The sequence below is a fragment of the Fundulus heteroclitus genome, chromosome 17, assembly GCF_011125445.2.
Source record: "Fundulus heteroclitus isolate FHET01 chromosome 17, MU-UCD_Fhet_4.1, whole genome shotgun sequence".
Lineage (NCBI taxonomy): Eukaryota > Metazoa > Chordata > Actinopteri > Cyprinodontiformes > Fundulidae > Fundulus > Fundulus heteroclitus.
In genome coordinates, this window is record NC_046377.1 from 14,944,068 (window position 1) to 14,963,822 (window position 19,755).

Genomic DNA, 19,755 nt, shown 5'->3' on the forward strand with positions numbered 1-19,755 from the left:
GATATGATGTTTGAGGACGAACATTATCCTCAAACCCTTTAGTAACCACAAGAATCACTGGTCGTGTAAAACCTAAACACGTATATGTAACCTCAATAATATAAGTTGTGGAAAGATTGAAAAAGAAATACTCCATCCGTGTCTGCACTGTGATTTGTTATGCCAGAGTCATTCAGCACACTAAGGGTTAAAGTATAGCTGCAGCGTCTTACTGCAGTGTCTAAAGCATTCGGTTGATTGTTACAGTATATGGCAGTAGAAGAAGAGAAGGCGAATAAAACATCTCTCTCTAATGTTTCCTCTTTTTCTTCCAAAAATCCTTTTTATTGCATTTATAACATTTGGCACAGTACAAATTCTTGGTGCTTTTACAAGATAAACCTGTAAAGATCGACACTGACCTTTATGCGGTTTTTGTTAAAGAAAGTCTTCTCTGTATAAATAATCTTTCTTATCGCGGCTTTCTCTCTAGCATGGTGTAAAAATCACACAGAATGCCCCATTTTAAAACAAGACTACCCTCATTTGTCAAACTTAAGACAGCATCTTAAACAACTCATTGTTTTAAATAGAAGTTACAAGTTAGAAAATAGTTTCAATTTCTTTTTGATATATGTTTCTCTATCACCAACCCATGGTAGCTTCAGTTTGTCCATATATATATTTATTTATAAGCATGTACAACAATAAATCGTCAGTCTTTTAAAGTTTGCACTCTGTACAAAAAGTAGTTCCTGTTCTTTTTTGTGCATTCTATTGCATGACTTAAATGATGAAAAGAAAAAAAGGGCAATGTGGCACAGGGTGGCTGGGACCTTGGGACATGGATAAAGGAGTGAAAGTCTTTAGGGCATGGGTCTTTTAGATCTGAGTCTCCTGAACTTTCTCCTTGGTATGAGTTTTTATGACGTAGGGCTCAGCCATTGCTGTGATGGCACTGGGTAGGGTTCGAGGCAAAGAGTTCCCAACATTATTGTCTGTCCATTTAGCCCCTTGGCCAGATGGTTTGTAGGTGTTGTATTTGGGCTTCAGAGTGCTGTAGTCCACCTTATGGGGGCTGTAGTCCATTTTATGAGGACTATAGTCAAGTTTAGGTCTCTGATTGTGTGGACTAAAGTCAGACTTGAAGGCGCTGTAATCCACTTTGTGGGGGCTGAAATCGGTCTTGAAGGCGCTGTACTCTGGTGCAGTGTTGTGGGGGGTATAATGGTCCTTGGTTTTGTAGGTAATGTCTGTTTTCGGTCTCTGGGGGTTGTAGTCCATTTTGGATTTAGGCTGAGTGCTATAGTCAGGTTTGAATGGGCTGTAATCAGGTTTGGACCTTGGATGTGTACCAAAGTCATGCTTGAATGGACTGTATTCCACTTTAGATTTATTTTGTGTGTTATAGTCAGATTTTAACGGACTATAGTCATGCTTGGGTTTAGGTTGGGTACTATAGTCTCGTTTGAATGGACTGAAGTCTGATCTCTGCCTTGGATGGGTGCTGTAATCTGCTTTGAACGGGCTGTAATCTGTTTTGACCTTTGGGTGAGTGCCAAAATCAGGTTTAAATGGACTGTATTCTGATTTAGTTTTGTGAGTGTTGTACTCCTGTGTAAATGGGCTGCAGTCTGGCTTTGTTCTATGTAGGCTGAAATCTGGTGTTTTGTGCATGTTGTAATCTCCAATGGTTTTGTGGCTGCTGAAGTCCATGTTTGGCTTGTATGTTGTATATTCAGCCTTGGGAGTGTGTAGGGTAAAATCAGGCTGGGGTTTGTATTCAGCCTTGGGTTTACGAAAGCTGTAGTCAGCTTTGTGGCTGATAAAATCCAACTTATGTATGCTGTTGTGGTCTCGGATTTCAGGCAATGTGAGTGATGACTCTTGAGCTGCAGATGCTGGTGGTGGAAGGTCCTCATCATCCACCTGGATAATCTCAACTGTACGGGCAGCTGCCACTGTGCTTCTTTGCTGGTGGCGCTTTCTCAGTTTATAAAAGGCAATTAGCATGACTGCAGCCAGCAGTGTCACGGCCACAAAGCAGCCTATTATGATCTTAGTGGTCTTCATCACTTCATCCAGGCTAGGGCCAGACTTGCCTGGTTTGCCAGTGGCACCTCTAAGCCCTGGTAATACAGATGGCTTAACTGCATTTGCTGCACTGTCAGTATTTTGCAACAGCACTGTTGGTGTTGAGATGAAGACTGGCTGAAAGACTGAAGGAGAGGCTGTTGTAGTTGTTGTCCCAAGGCCTGCTCCTCCTCCTCCAGCAACTCCAGCACCTACAGCTGCTGTGGTTGTAGTAGCTTTGGGTTTTGGCATCTCAGTGGTTGGACCAAGTACCTCCACAGTCACTGTTGTAAAGTAACTCAGGTTAGATGTGTTAAGCTCTGCTGCACTCACATTGAGGTATGCTGATGCATTGGAGTTCCCAGCTGCGTTAGACACCATACAGGTATAGGTGCCAGTGTCTGATGCAAGGACGTTTGAGAAATTAAGGGTACCGTCGTTGAGGATTGATATTCTCGGGTGACCAGAGGCATGTGTCAGTATAGTCCCATTAGGTAGAAGCCAGCGCACTGAAGACATCGGGGCTGTTTTGCAACGAAGTTCAGCCACTCTTCCTGCTGAGATGTTTAAGTCCCGTGGTGCATCAGCGATGAATGGTGCCGAACACTGGATTGCAGCGCCTTCACCTCTGTCTACATCAACTAGCTGTCGTCCTCTCATTATGGCCGGTGAGTGACAGCGTCCGCAGCAGGTTGAGTTAGTGGGGATGTACTCTCTTAGCCACTGTGCTAACCATACAGCCTCACAGCCACAGTTCCAAGGATTATGGTGGAGGTGAAGTTCCACCAGATACTTGAGCGGGGAGAACAGATCATGTGGTACGGCACTCAGATTATTATGGGCAAGGTTAAGTTCCACCAATGAAGATAGGCCATCAAAAGCATTGCGCTCTATTACAGTGATTTGTGAGTTCATCACCCATAGCTTTTTCAGGGAGCGTAGACCTCTGAAGGAACCTGGTTTTATCATTGGGAACAGATTTTCTGAAATCTCCAGCTCCTCCAAGCCCTTTAGGGGACTCAGGTTTGGCATATCACCCCTTATGTTGCACATTCCCAGGTTCAGGTACTTCAGGTTTTGGAGCCCCTCAAAAGCTCCCTCCGAGATGTATTCCAGTTTCCTTAACTCCCCCAGATCCAGCCGCATTAGTGAGGGTACCCGGTTGAAGGCGTAGGAGGGAATACTCTCGATTGGGTTGTTTCTCAGCCATAGTTCTCTTAGTTTAGACAGATACTCGAAGGCCCCACTTGGCACCACTGTCAACCGGTTGTCAAACAGCTCCAATGTGTTGAGGCTGGTCAGTCCATTAAACGCGCCCACCTCAATCTGCCGTATGGCATTTCGCCCAAGCTGGAGCACCTCAAGGTGGTGCAGATGGCGGAACGAGTCAGCCTGCACCGCCTCAATGGCGTTTTCCATTAGATTGAGGTGGCGTGTGTTGGCAGGAATTCCAGGGGGCACACGCGTCAGGCCTCGCCGGGTGCACACCACTTTCCCCTGCTGATTACTGCAGGAACACTGGGGTGGACAGCCCTGGGGTCCTAAAGAGACTGCCGCCCCCGCCAAGGCCAGGGAGGTGCTGCTCCACGCTCGCGCCATCAGGAAGACTACACAGAGCAGGGTGGCTTTCCTGGCACGTTGCGCAGCTACCCGCCCCAGGAGACTCATGATGTGGCACATTCATAATTCAGCATCATCTGGGGGGGAGGATGGGGATGTTTGGGGCAGGTGTTTGGTGGGTTTTGGGACAAGAATAGTTGCTGTATGTCTGGTATTAATGATAAGTGGATCACAGTAAAAAAAAAAAAAAAAGGAATCTGGAAGGAAGGAAGGAAGGAAACTGTAGGATAAGGGAGGAGGACGGACGCGTCCTCGATTATGTAGTTCTTATGTCTCCATAAATTGTCAGGGACAGAAGGACAAGTTGGAGGGGGAAGGGCTGGCTTTTCTGAAACACGTGTATGAGAAGGACATTTTTGAAATTAGGCAATCAAAAATAATATTACAATACAGGGGGAGAAGAGGGTGTTACAGATTGATGCAAAGAGGGGTTGAAACACTAGACACCTACCTCAAGTTATTATTACAGGTCCTTGAACTGAGATATATAGCTTCCCTCCTTTTTGCAATCAGACACAGCTGTGGTTTTCGCATCAGATGTATTTATATCCAAGAGCAGCAAAGAAAACCTTTATTTGCCCTGTCAAAATAGGTGTCAGTGCCAAAGAGCTGAACCAAGATGAGCCCTTTTGTAAATCCATACATCCAAAGAGAAAGATTGAAAGGCCTTTTTGTGAGTGTTCTTTTTCTCTCCCTTTCTGTACTGATGAGGAAAAAAAAAAGTAAAAACAACGTAAGAAGCAATCCAGTCAAGCTCCCAAAGCAGCGGTGCTCCCTTGCTTGCTTCTCGCTGTCGGCTCCTCTTCTCTCGCTTGTCCTTGGAATCCGACAGTTGATTCCCCTGCCGTACACCTTCTCTCAGTCTCCATAGTACAGGCAACCACTGGAACACACGTGTAATTTTGTTCTGCCAGAAGCAAAATAAAAAAAGGAGAGAAGCGGTAGATTGAGGTGGATTAAATAATTCCCCAGTCCTGTACAGTGTTCTTTTCCTTTTTGTTTGACACTTAAAAGGAAGCTATAGAAAAAAAAACAAAAGCAGACATTCTGCCCTTGGTGTATTCCTTTTTTCACTTTTTAGGAGTCAATCAGTTGGTCGATCGGTCAGTCATCATAACCCATCTTCCTCTCCTTTTTAAAAATAAAAAATAGTCGCGTTGTGTCCTCTTGATTACAATTTTTCCCTCCTCCAAAACGCTTGGCACTGGTTGAAAAGGCTAGGCGACACACACTGCCTTCATTAGCTTCTTAGTCCTCTTAACTAGCCACACGCTCCAGCCTCGACAGCCGCGGCTGCGACAGCAGCAGTTGCAAACGAACACACACCATCCCTCCGAAGCACACAGCAGCAGTGGCGAGCACACACAGCAGCAGCTGCTGCTTGCGTTCCGTGCACTTCCCAATAATCCGTCTATTTCTTCAGAAGGAGAATGGGGTGGGGGGTTCGAAGGGGGTGCCCAGAGAAGTGGGGGTATCGAAGCTCGGTTGATGGGTTAGAGGGAGAATGGATGGTGCACAGTTTCCCCCCCCCCCCCGCTCGCGCGCTCTCTCTCACCAGTTTGTTCTTGTTTCCAGTTGTCTTTGTTTTCCCACTCCTCCTTTTCTGGTGGTTATCAGCACCCCCTTGCCAATGCAGCATCTAACTGGGGAAAGAAGCAAGGCAGAGAAGGCAAGCGCCAGGCAAGCGCGGCTTACAGGCGTGACGTTAACAGCAGCGTCGTTGTGGAAAGGATCCGTTGTAGCAGCAAAAGAGAGAGTGCGCTGTCTCTCTTGCTCACTTGCTCTCTCTCTCCCTCTCCCTCCTGCTCTCTGCAGTGTCCTGAGGTAGTTGGGTGAGCTCAAAGCACTCATACCTTTTTAGAAATACACTTCTTGAAGAACCAGTTTGCTTCTCCTGCCGTCCTCTCCCGTTTTTTTTTTTTTTTTTTTTTTATTCGAAGTCTCTTGTTCACTGGGTTCCTGGGGCTTTTTGGGCTCAAGGGAATTGACAGGTTGTCCAAGCAAAAGGCAGAGATGGACGGTGGTATTCCCACAGCAACCAGCTTTTAACCCTCTCATTCCCATCAAGAGTCCTACTTTTACAATAGCAAAGCTTTCCAGCATTGCTGTACTGGCAAAGCAGGTGGATGGAGACTTTGTTACTCTCTGGCATGCTCCCTTTAAACATGTCCTGTTTTCTTTCTTTTTTTTGCCGTTTGTCTTGATTATTTAACTTAATCTTTATTGCGTTTTCGTTGTAGAGGAACATGAATGGACTGCTGCTGACGCATTCTGCTTGGAGCAGTGCTTTGGTTTGATGCAGTGTGTTATGTGCATTAACTGCCCCCACCCACTCCACCCCCACCCTCTTCACCATCCTTCCTCCCCTGCTCACTCTTTGTCCGTCACTGTGTCACCCTGTACACCCTAAATTAGTTTTTTTGCTTTGTGTGTGGATACAGCAGGGTAAATATGCAAATATAAGGTATGATATGCTCTAATTTTTGTTCAGTTCTCAGGTGAATGTTTTTCATTTACTTTGGAGTAGTAAAGAAAATGTTACGGTTAGTTATGTCAATGGGTACATGAAGAGTCTGTAAATGTCTTGAATTTTGATTTGAGTGTTCACAAAGTCTGAATAAGGAGAGAAAAATTAGTTCCCACACATCATCTTCTCAAACGGCCATCCATTTGTCCATTTACTTGACCATTTTGTTAATATTTGCCATAAATTCACAATAAACTTTAGTATTTATACTTTAAAAACATGCTGACATCTAAGAACGTTTGGAATTTAGACAAAAAACATGGCAAGGAACCTTGTGTTAATATATTGAGGGATTATACATAGTTTTGATATTATTGAACTTTTAAAGCAGAGATAATTTTTCAATAAATTCTGCACATACAATTGAAAGTGTGGCTGTGCGACGTAGCTCGATCGTTCTTCAGTCATGTCTTCAAACATTGTTAGAGCCCTCTAACCAGGCAGGCCATAACCCTCAGTTTGAACACGAACTGTTGCTCCAGGAAGCACAAAGCCATAAAGGTCAAGTTAAAGAAGGGAAACAGGAAAAAGACATGTTTTTACCTCCTTACGGGCGGGGACGAGGCAAAGAAAGCGCACCCTATTGTCCCATCATCCCTCGGTCTCAGATGATTTGTACAAGCCTCGGTTCCATTAAACTAGGTAGCCGCGTGGGTAATTGATGGCTGGTAAAGCTACCTTTGACAGTCGTTCTAGTTGTGTGTGTTTGTGTCTGAGCCATAAACTGAGCGTGTGAAAGAGAGAGAGAAATGCACATCGAGGAAGGAGAGAAAGCACGCCAGCTAGTAAAGGTCACACTGCCTGTAGTGCAGTACGTTATTCCCACTGGCACAGGAGTATAGAGCCAACTCCTATATTATACACAGACACACACACACACATATATATATATATATATATATATATATATATATATATATATATATATATATATATATATATATATATATATATATATATATATATATATATATATATATTCTCCTTGACTTCACAGCAGTTGAATACGAACAGGCTTCAATGAAGCACATGTAACAGTGAGGTGACAGCCACAGGAGAATGAGAGATTTTCCTGTTTTCTGAAAATAATGCTTTTTTTTTTTTTTTAAACCATGCCTTTTCACTGCTGTCTGTCATACAGGTGTGTATTATTTTAGCATAAGGTGCTCAGTTCAATTTGACCCTTAAGACAAGTTTGGCTCTCTGTTATCGTCTCACAAGATGATCTAGATGTAGCCATTATTGTTTTGTTCTGCTTTCTTGTAGTTTACCATTTAATCTTGTTAAAAATCTAGATCCTTTTCTTAAAAGGCTCATGTTCTCCTCTCCCAAAAAGTCAAGATTAGGAGACAGTTGTAGTATGTGTTACGTAAGAGATCAAATGCCCTTCAACCAGCAAAACTGGGTAGTGTGCAAAGGTAAAATCAAGGTTTTATGTCACCGTTTAAACAGATTTTATTTAGAATACTGATACAGAAACTCTCATACTGTTTTTACATAACTTCATCCAGTAGAGCATAGGTCTGATGTTGATACCCCCCACACACACACAAAAAACTGGAAAACTTGTAAGAAATTTTCATAAATTAGATGAATGACAAAAGTTACACTTTTTTTCAACCATTTTATCCTGTTATCAGAGATGAATTGCAATCTGCACACTGACCCACCTCCTCGGATTCTATTCTTCAGCCTCTAACTTATTTGTTTCAAACTCCAGGTTAACGAGGAAAGCATTGCCATGCCGTGGTGCTGCCACCGCCATATCTCAATAAATGTTGTTGGTTTGTCCCAGGGGTTTGATCTATCACTGGTGCAAGTATATTGGTATTTCTATGGCTGCTACATTGACCACCTACCTTTTTTATATGGTCCGTTTAATCTCGCTTGGACTTCCTGATTAAATAAAGGTAAATGCGTGATTAATGGAGCATTAGCGAAGCACAATTAAGTGTTTTACAGCTGCGCTATTTAACAGATATTTAAATTTTTGAGTTGCTAATGTACTTTTATCATTTGCACAAAAAAGGTCAATCCCAACAATACACTTGGTTCTGTAGGCATGTTGTCACTCTCTGATGAGCAGGTGACTCAAAGCCTTTCATTAAAACCATCAAGAAAACAAAAAAGGCTTTAAAATCATCCACTGGCTTGTAACATCAGCTGTACTGTGTCCATCACCCTTGTATCTTTTTGGTTTCCTTCCATTTTTTTAATATACTGTTGATTATAACCACAAACAGGCCTTGCCTCTCTGACCTCCTCCACACCATTGACTCTAATCCTGATCCCTAACTCTTACCAGTTATATGAACTAAATTTTTTCAACATTAAATTATACATATGTTTTCTTTTGCACACATTCAAACCAGAAGAGACCTTGAACCAGCATTGGCTTAGTCATATATTCAATAAATGAAGTAAATTAATTAATGTGCCAACCGGTCCTAAGATGTTTTCTTGCCAAGATAGTTTCTTATAGTTTAGATTTTGCTGGTATATCCATGGTCAGTAACATCTTGGTCAACACGTTTTCATGTTCAGTGTAAGATGCATTGGCCAAAAGTTATGTCGGCCGGACTCATCTTTTGATTTCATGTCAGAGATGTGAAATGATTGTGCCGTCATGCCAGCACCATCGGCCCGGTGTTCCAACCCCGCCGCCCTTTGTGCCTCACCTTAGGATCCGTGAAGCCAACCCTTGCACCAATCATACTGTACGGCGCTAAGTGTTCTCGGGGGTTCTAACCGACCTACTTTGGTGCGGCCTGTCCAGCAGCATATGCAAGGGGTATATGCAGTCAGAAAAGAAACCATCCCCTGGGGTGAGTGCTAGCAAAGCTGGACTGCAGCCAGTCACATGTAGGTCAGCAGCTTGTGTCTGTTAGTGTGCGCTCTCATGTTTGTATCGGTAGTTCCTTTTGGATGAATGGCCTGCAGTGTGATTTTGCAGCAATAGCAGCCGGATTAAAAGTGAAGTCTAGTGATAGATCTAATGATATACAGTCAACGGGATCAAGGATTAACACCACCAGTCTAATGATGATCTAGATGTGGTTATGTGTATGAATATGCAAGGAGAGAAACATTTTAGATGATAAAAGAAGCACAGAAGGCCTGAATTGTTGCATTTGAGAAATTACAAATTTTAATAGGTCATCAAGCCTTATTTTGCAAGGATTCAGTAGTGTCCAACTGATTTGAGACAAAAGACACTCGCTGCAGGGATTCAGTTAAAAAAAAAAAGGAATTTCCCAAAACCAGTTATTTTAAAGATTAATCTTGCTTAAAAAATAAAAAGTTGCACATCTAAAACTTTAATGTTGACCCTGGAATAAATAAAAAAACAAACAACAAAAAAAAAACAGACTACAGAGGTTTTATTTATTCCAATTTTGATTTTGGTTTCCCCGGATTAATTTGAGATTACGTGCAGCACTCACACCCATACACACTATTAGCTATACCCCCTACACACACACAAATCTAATACTGCAAATCAAGAGATTATAATAGGCAGTAGGCTGTATTAGTGGCTTCCATCTGTGAAAGTTGGATGAGTTGGTGTTTCATCCTCATACCTGTACTATCCCATCAGTTTGTTGTGACCTTGTCTGGCCTTCACTCCACACATACTTACACTGATAACTTCCTGCAGCACCGCACATGGAACATGGTATTATCTTTTCAAATAATGCAGTTAGGAGACAGATTTCTTTAGAGCACCGAGGTTAAGCAGGTTAAGCTTTACTTTTCATTAGACTTTTAATCTACTAACAAAATTATGAATGACAGTACCTCTACATTTCAGCACTCTGAATGTGCTTAGTGACCTCCAGACAATGGAAACAAAAGGCATTAATGTTCACAGGGCTTGAGTCACTCCAATTTACAAATAACCGTAATTATAATCTAATCTCTAAAAGTAGTCTTGAGCAATACTTAAGCTTTCTGAAGGTTTCAGCAATAGCTATATTTTTAACCAGCTTTAAAGTCCAGAATAGGCTATATGCTTCTGCTTCAAAGCTTTTTTTTTTTTTTACATCACTAGCCCTCTCATCCTGTATAAATACATACATGTGACTTGAGTGCCTTTTCTCAAATGAAGACAATGTCGGGTTATGGCAACGAAAGGCACACTAAAGATAACACTTTTGCTCCTTTTCTACCCGTTATCCTGCTTCATTCAACCTTTGAGCTAAGCTAGCAGCCATTGTCTTGAGACTAATGGGCTTCATTATGATGAGCTGTGTTCATAGTGGCTGCCAGAGTGGGGATTAGCCCTAGTACTGTTAGTGGAAAGCAGAGGACAGATATAATAAGGTTAGCACTGTTGACCCAGTCAGCACATTCAGTGCAAACCAAATCAGTTAAATTCAATTTTTTTATATAGCTTCAGCTCACGACAAACTCTATCTGAAGCCACTTTACAGGACAAACTGGTGATATTCATATCCACAAATATAAAATTAAATCAATGCAATACAATCAGACATATTCTGACCCAGCCATCTCATTATGTTGGACATAACACAGTACTGTCAAATGCCAGTTGGTAGAAGGTTATCCATCTACGGAAACCCAGCCAGATACTTGGCTATTGACTGCAGTAATTTCTCCTTCTGAGCAAGCATATGGTGATAGTACAAAGGAACAACTGCCCTTTAACAGGAAAACCCCCTCTAGTAGAAGCTGGCTCTGTGTTGGCAGTCATTTTCCACAGCAGAGTTTTAGATGGCTTTGAGCTTCTTACATTCTCCATTTTCTGTTTCAATATTCCAACGATGGCATTGCTTCTGTTCAATTTACTTCTGTCACGGTTTCTTTCCCAGATCACATCATTGGTCAACTGCCTCTTAAGATTTCTTGAGCATCTCTGGTGCTACTCAGTGTTGCGATGTTAACTGCAATACTCAAGACATTACTTTATTTCTCAGAGAAATTTCAAGGCCAGTATAACCCTATAATTACCGCAGTGTTGGACAGAATTGTGAAGTTGACAATATAGAATCCATGTAGTGCGACTTAGACAAATCAGACAAACCCTGGCAATCGAAGTGTTGTTCTCATCATACATTATTGTTTACAGTTAAACAGCAGTATCACAAACCCTATTGGTTGTTGCATCTCCATGTCTATTTATTTAGGCCAACAAAGCCAGGCTCAGGTGCTTTCAACACTACAACTACAACATCTGAAAACACATCTGCAGCTTAAAGCCCATACCGATTTTTTTTTTTAATATAGATATAAATTGGGAGAGACACTGTTTTGGAGGTTTTGTCTTTTACCATCTGTAACAGAAATAAAACATGTTGACAGGCAAGCAGTTTAAGATTCTTACTGAGAGAACAGAGTACTGTTAATCTGACATTTTATCTCCTAAACATAAAAATATTGCAAGCAATAGTTAAAAATGAAAAAATCTACATAAAGAATAAAAACATTCAAACAACTTCACTGAGTCTTAAATTTACCAGTGAGGAAAGTTGCTTTCTTTAGCAAGATATTGCTCTTTTCCTCCTTCTCTTTGCTTACGTTCCGAAACAGACTGCCTAATTAATAAATTGATAAATTATATTATACACTAAACAAAAAGGCTCACACAATACATGTCACTGTCTGTCTTTTCCTGCTCGTTACCATTATCTCATTTAAAATGTTTGATTCCAAATGATCTGGGGTTATCTGACAAAATTACACGATGTCCAGTAATAACCTATTAGATAATGAATTTGTCTTCAAATGAAATCCATTATTGGTTCATGCCATCACAACATTAATTTTGTTTTTGTTTTAAACTATTAGGTTTTAAATACTCAGTTCTCTCCAAAGTATATAGTTGATGTCAGAGTTTTGTTTTGTGTGCTTTTTGAGCTTCCTCGAGTCAGTTTTCTTTGCAATATCTACAACTTCTGTACCTCTAGTTCTTTCTTTTTTTTACGCTTGGGATTTAGGAAACCTAGCTAAGTGTGTCTAATCTATGAGTACAGCCAGCGCAGCATCAAATGTTTGGAGCTGCTGTACCTGCAGTATCCAACAATACTTTAGCCAGCTGTTCATCCAAGCAGGTAGCAGACAAAGCAGGAAGGGGAGGGTTGAAGATACAGGCGGACAGATAGGGGGAGAGAGAGATGGACACCTGAGTGGACATTGACATTTTTGCTAAACGACCATGAAAAATCTAGAGGACCGAGGTAATGTGAGAAAGAGCTAAGAGGAATGGAAATGGATCAAAGGGAAAACACCCCCACCGCTTTGCTACACTACATGCGAGCACACTGCGCTATCTGAATTCTGGCCACTTCGACCTTGCTTATGTGTTTTCTGTACAAATGCAATCAGGGATTTCCCCCGGAGGTAGAATGTGGCTGGAGACCAGCAGGGTCCTGGCTATGAAAGGAGGGGTCAAAACAGCAGCAGGCAGCACTTTCTAAATTGAAGTCAATAACACAACAGGCCATTCTATCAGAGCCGGTCCTCCCACACAGCCTGCTTACAGTCGCTAAGGACAGAGAAGTGTAGAATGTTGATAGAGTTCTCCAAAGCAACCCTACGCGTGGCAACATGTGTTTGCGTAGGTGAACCCATGAGGAAAAGGCGTCCGTGATGAAAGGTGTGGGTAGAAACACTCCTGTACCTTTCCTGACTTAAAGAAATAAAAATAATTGCTTACTGTTTTCCCACATGTTCAACTCCTCTGCAGCGAGTACTATAGAAGGAATCTGATATGAATTACTCTCAATTGGGGAATCTAGGGAGATTGTGACTGCAAATCTGACCAAACGATGAGCCTACTCATAAAAGTGATTATTTTTTCACATCTAGCTGTTGTATGAAATCTTGCATATGCAGCCATATTTGAGACACATGCACACGCAGCCTTATTTTGCTGTTAATCCCTTTCCGCATGTTAGCACTTCTACATAGCTTAGGGGGATTATAAAGGGGTATGGTTGGCCTTCTCTGAGCACAAGTGTAAAAAAAATAAAAAAATAATAAATAAAAGGAAATTAGTGACTGGTAGGCAGACATCCGGCTGACACGGCAGGCCCTGTGTGTCGATGCACGTGCGTCGAGCTGACATACTTTTGTGTCTAATGATAACTACGTAATGATTGCTGGCACATCTGCACGGCATCACACAAGCATGGCCCGTTTGAGAGCTTGCAGTTTTTTTTTATGCTTGCATTTGCTGAGCCGAACGTTTAAAAAGTTGATCGACTGCAGTTTTAATACCCCGGTTTCCCAGTAGTGTGCTGATCTGCTTAGATTTGTTGTTTTTCTTTTAATAGACGATTTTATGATCAAAACCCCCGATTTCACTTTCTAGGATGGAAAACTTTTAATGGCTTGTGGGATAAAAGCTACTTTTTTTGGATTTGTCAAAGAGAACAATTATTATCCCTGAGAAATTTATGGGAAGTATGATGTTTTTACCAATGTTATAGACCTTTTAGCCCGCTTATGTGGATCTGTGATTCATTGCAAGATGAATAGATCCATGTAGCTCACAGGCCACTGCCTTTTAGCCCTCATACTACTGCTCTTTCCCTGTACCCTGTCAATCCCCTGACTGATAGCATCAGTCTAGGTCACTTGCACCCTAGTTGTGTTTATTGGTGTGTGGCCCAGTTATTTTTTCAATAAAACCCCTCCGCTCTGCACGCACACACTACACACAGAGGACTGGCTTGACACATGGATGAACAGTGGTAATTTCCCTAGGTAGACATTGATTTCACTTTCATTAAACTGCCGAGCTTGACATCCTGATGAAAATCATAATTTTGACTCGAAACCTATCCCTTTATTTCACTGATTTATGTGTCTTATTTTTTTTTTCTCTAAAGTGACTGTACAATAACAGCGTATGAGCGAAGCAAATATAAGAAAGACGTGGAAGGAGAATAGATTTTGACATCAAATGGCATTGATTAAAGTTGATGCTGTCACACTCACGGTACTAAAGCGAGTTTTCACCTTTTCTAACTTTTTTTAATTTAATGAGTAAGAGACTATAAATAAGCCCCTCTCTCTCTTTGTCGTCCATTATCTTCTGTCATTCTTAGTTGTCAAATCAGGACTTGGCAACGGTAATATCATCTGATGTTTATAATAAGTTACAAGATTTTACCACCAGAATCTATTGAATAAATCATTACCAGGTCTCTCTTTCGTTGCAAGAAAATATCTTGGGAAAAGTCAAACAAAATGCTCAACAAAGTTGTAGTTCATACTTGAAAAATCCGAAGACCCAGATCCATCATGAGTTCAGTATCCAGTAAGGTTGCTGTGGATAAAAAGTTGTTTGGGAAGGATGTTAAAAATGTTTAAAAAACATGCAATAAGCAGGTTTAAAATGATCTAAGAGCAAATCATTATTGTGTTTTACAGTTTTCAGACTCGCAGATAGAACCTGCTGAACTACATAGTAGTCTTCCCACATCTGAGTTTTGACGTCAGAGACAAATTGGATGCAGCGGTGTTGGACATTTTTCAGCCGTTTGGCTGTGTTGCAAGGCTGTACACCGTAAAAAAAAAAGGCCCTGAGACGCCCTGCTTTGAATTTTCTCTTCCTATAGGGTGCACTTTTTGTACCCTATGGGTTATGGTTATTTTTGAAGGGACAGATATCAATGGACTAAATTAAAGTAGCATGAACGCCTTACTGGTCCCTATGACGCCATTGATTTCCTTACCTTTCTTTCTATTCATTTTTGGGTTTTATGCATTTGTCAAATCTTACTGTAAAACATCAACAGCCATATTGCTTGGTGTAATTGACATTGAATATTCTCTCATGTCCAAATAAGACACACATTTAGATACAAAAACTGAAATGATGTCACCCATTTTGACTTGGTGTAAGCTCTTTTGTTCACGTAACCCTGTGAACGACTCGACTGTCCTTGTAGTTGTAATTACTTTGATTTAAAGAATCCTTGGTATTTACATCCTCTTTATCTGTTGACCAGCAGAAAAAGGATATGTTGAAGCACAACATATCCTTTTACTTTGGTCTGAGCAATGCTGAAATTCGAGGGGGAAAAAAAGCAAGGACCTTGACTGACTCAAACTTGACTCATCGCTCTTTGTTAATCTAAATAAACCTAGTTATTGAAGAGGAAGAACAAATTATCTATAGGGAAAATTATGTTACTGTCAATTTAGAAGAAAAAAACATTCATATAGGTGACCACTTTAGTCCTGCAGTGCCTTAACCCAAAAGCCAAATGAACTGTAACTGCATTTCCTCACCTGGCTCTCTTCTCGGTTTCTGTGCTGAATCTATGGCCCCTACCTGTCCCCTTTAGCTCTGCCATGTTCCTGCACTCTGAGGAGGCAGAAAATGGAATAGCAAGAACTGTCATTTATAACAAGTTTCAGTTCTAGTGCTATCAGTACACTGCTACACTCAAGATTAATCCTCATATTTTAGTCTAGTTTTCTACCATGTCTCTGAAATGGGTGCCCTGATGTCTTAATTTTTTTTTCATTTTACATATATTCTTGTAGATTAAAAAAATGCCACTAGAAGTGTTTTTTCTGTCCGTTTTGCTGGGTTCAAATCTTATTTCACTGTGCATTAAAGGGTCCCACAAAGCTTGATGTTGACCTGGTCTTCTCTGCACTCTATATTAATGGTTTATCAGATGTCTGTACAAATGTATGTCGATGACAGTTATTTGTTTTCTCTTACATTATTATTTTTTTTTTCAAAGAAGCCTCTTTGATTATCTGAACAGCTCGGAATTAAGTTTGGAATTGTCACATCTATCACAATATTATCAGAAAACGTTTAACAATGTACATTTGATGGCAGAAGTGCTTAACATTGAAAGGTAATTTATTTGGAGCTTTCAAACATGATTAAAATGGTCAAAACCTTCAATGTATCAAACATAAAACTGTATTTAACATCTGGTGATGCTAACATTATGGGGTTCTTTTGTCACTTCGGCAGCCTTGGAGACATGGGGTTTATTGAGTTTTGAGAGCTTTATTATTTTTACTTCTTTTCTTACATTAGATTTTGCAGGAGTGGTATTGACCCAAGAGCCACCTGTAGAGGTAACTGTAGTACTATATGGATGTTGAATATTTGAACAAACTCGAAGGTTTGTTCAAGGAGAGTAGAAGGTAAACATTGGAAGAGTTTACCAATATCATTCAGCCTTGTTCATATTATCTATAAGGCAAGTCTTAAACAGTATTTGAAAATGCATACAATCAGAACACCCATATATTGTTTGAGTTCAATCTTTTATTGTGTTTACATGTGCTGTTTTATTCATGCAAGGCCACTGAACAGTGCCTTGTTAATCTGTGCAATTTTGGCTGAACTGAATTAAATTATCAGTAAGAGATGGCATGTTTTGATCTAACTACCTATATCTGCAGAGCTCCCTTTCATTAAAGCATGCACATAAAGGTCAGCCTCTTGATCAAGAACAGGTGCGAGTTGGCTGTCTCCTCATTCATTTGGCACACTCGGCTCCTCTTAATCACTGTGATAGTCGACGATCAGCTGTATCAGAATAAAATAAAAATTAATCAGAAATTAGATTTGCCCATGAAATATCCCTTCTAGTCCAGCAACAGACAAACTGCATAGCTCCTAAGTTGCAGTGGTTTGATTTAATCAACTGAGCCCCCCCCCCCCCACCCCTCCCCATACTATGTTTCTTGCACACAGTCGCATGTAACCCACTGCAGGTCTCATCTCATTTGTTGATCATCGCCGTCCATTTAAATGTGATTGTGTGTGAGCCGGGGCTGAATTAGATTGCCAAGAGTGAGGCATGACGATCTAGTGATTTGTCTCTAGAGGTTATTACCCTGCTTGTCGCTGAATAGGGTCAAAGCATTTTCTAATATATAATCTCTCACTACCTGTTGGCAAGGGACATTAATATTAGCTGGCTCACTGTCCTCCCTTAGCACCCATATAATGCTTTAAACTGAATTTTCCACTTAAACTGGGCCTATTGTTTTATGTTACCCCTTTAGAAAATAAAGGTGGAACTAGTATAAAAGTAGTAAGATTGATCCTTCTGTCAAACCCTTAACACCTGCCTGTCTATTATGACCAGGCCTTTTTCTGTGCTTCTACTTTATAGCAACGTGGAGTAGCTCTTCAGTAGCTTCAATCCACCACTTGTCTTGCTCTCAAACTCCAACCTCTACCTAAAAACTCTCCAACCAGCCTTGCAGCTGTGCATGGCATCTAGTTTTGACAGGCACCCAGAAATTGACAAAAAGCCATGTTGAAAAATGCATCTGTCTCCGTTTTTTTCCTCTCCCCTTCTCTCGTTCTTGCTCTTTGTCAGCACAGCTAGGGTCGGGGAGGACAGAAATGGCTTTTTGAGTGACGCAAGCTGGCGAAGCCATTTGCCGTGTCAACTAGTGAAAGCGGATAGAGAAGGAGGTGGAGACAAATGATGATTGTCCAATGCCCTCGCTCGCATATCCTTGCCATCTCTTCCCCCAGAGGTCATAGAGACCTGATAATGTTAGCAAAATCCTAGTGGGTAAAAAAATAAAAATAAATAATTCACAATGGTGGGCAAGATATTTCTTGCTTAAATTTAACCTGCTCAATTTAACACAATAAACACAATATAAATTTAAGACATTACTTCCAAGTTACATTTCTATGTGCAAATTGAAGTAGGTATATAGCCAGTCATAATTGATAAATTAAACACCATTGGATAATGCTGTCTTGGTGTTGTCCAATAGAAAGTCAGAAAAACTTTTTTTTTTTTCATTAAAGGCACTACAAAATGCATGCACAAATATTTTTTTGTACACACTTTACAGAATATAGTAAGAATTAGTATTTCAGGTCCAATTCCATCTACAAACTAATCTAGAAAATGACATGTTCAAAACCTAGTGGTTGCTGAAAAACAATGTTTCCATTTCCACGTGATGTCGAAATCTAAATAAATATTTCCTTCAGTTAGAAATTTTTTCTTAATATTTACAAATTGTAATTTTATGAGATGTTTAGGATTGTTGCACTGTGGACTGACCATTGTAACCCCAACATGTTCCATCTTAGAAAGCTCTGACGCACACCTTTGCTGTGCTTCTTCCTGTTAGCTGGTTTATGTCTTGCTCTCACTTGCTCCCTCGGTGCCTGAATGACCAGTAAGGTATGGCTTGACATGTCATAGAACACATCTTTTTAAATGGTTTGTCATCCGACTTTATTTTTAGACACTTTACTGATACTCAAACGTAATTTTTTTTCTCTCAGTAACAAACCCCACATCGATGATATTTGTCAGCAGAAATTGGTAATGCTTATGTTGCCTTTTCCTATTGTGAAAGCCCTCAGATTTGAGTTTCCAACTGGTTGGTCAGTCATCCTGGGGGATCTAGCAAAAAATCTGATTCCAGCCAAAAGCCAATTTGGGTGTGGGTCTTTCTCGCTCTATTCGTTTCCCATGTCAGCTCATGGACTCTCCTGTTTTGTAGTAATTTTATTCATGATTGGACTCAACACTTGTGCTCAGAAATTTGCACCAAACATTAAAAACGTTACATTTTAATAAAACTGTATCTCATAAGGTTTGTCAGCTGGTCTGGGCTCAAACTCTGATCACTGATCTGTGAATAATGCTCAGTTTGAAAGCTTTTTAAGGAAAGAGTAGGAAAGACTATTTTGTGGCATTGTTTTACACAGAACTGCTTGATGGTTGTCTTTGGGTTTCTATGCTTCTTTTTCATGATTTTTTTTTTTACCCAAGCCAATCATTCCAAGCAGTTGTCTTTATCTAGTTGGCCATAAACTGCTGGTGGATTCCTGTTAGCACTGCACTACAACCCAAAACTGGTATAATAATTTATCAAAAGTAAATCATATGTACCGCTACAATTTGTAGATTGTAATGACTTTTCGTATGCTCAAAAATCTCTTTAAAACTGCCTGAGATTTTCTTAAGCATCCAATACAGCAATGCTATGATTAAACATCTTTCAAAGACGGATAGGCCTTCAGCATTGCAGTTACTGGTCATCTATACATATATTTGTTACAAACAGATTACCCCACTGCTGTGTGTTCCACTCCAATGTGAAACATAACACCATTTAAACTGCAATCTCCTCATTCCAGAGAATGCATGAGCTTCTATTTTATTAGCACTCAAAATTAGTTGTAAAAACATGCCACTGTCAATTCCACTTCCCCCGTGTCTTTGTTGCGGCGCTGCTCATTGATTGCAAGATAATGACCAAACTCCATTGGTTCTGCACTTGGACGTGTAAATGGATCTGTTGGAAAGCAGTACTGTCATTTTGCAAGGCAATGTAGCTTAATGCCCTCTCCAATAATTTTGACCTCTCCTTTATGTGTTCAATGTGGCTTGACTTTTCCCACAGAGTTTTACTGCTTTAGGCAGCGATTTTGAAGATCTGGACTTTTGCTTCTCCTCATGGGTTTACAGCACCCTGGGGCTTCAAGGAAGCTGAATATATTTTCCCGGAATACAATCTACCCCTGGGAACTAAGTGCCAAATGCTTATAAATTAAATGACTGTGC

The 19,755-nt window shown here is 40.6% G+C and overlaps 2 protein-coding genes across 2 annotated transcripts in view; one reads left to right on the forward strand and one right to left on the reverse strand.

The window, feature by feature from the left end:
- snd1 (staphylococcal nuclease and tudor domain containing 1) overlaps positions 1 to 19,755 on the forward strand; it is a 229,366-nt gene that overhangs the window by 117,162 nt on the left and 92,449 nt on the right. The window lies entirely within an intron of this gene.
- Positions 296 to 5,511, reverse strand: lrrc4.1 (leucine rich repeat containing 4.1). The gene has a single exon (XM_012869709.3). It carries the CDS (start codon positions 3,730 to 3,732, stop codon positions 862 to 864), a length of 2,871 nt encoding a protein of 956 aa, XP_012725163.2. The 5' UTR covers positions 3,733 to 5,511; the 3' UTR covers positions 296 to 861.

What these genes read in the sequence shown, in the direction of transcription:
- lrrc4.1 (XM_012869709.3), bottom strand. Translation starts at nt 3,732, where the DNA reads ATGTGCCACATCATGAGTCTCCTGGGGCGGGTAGCTGCGCAACGTGCC.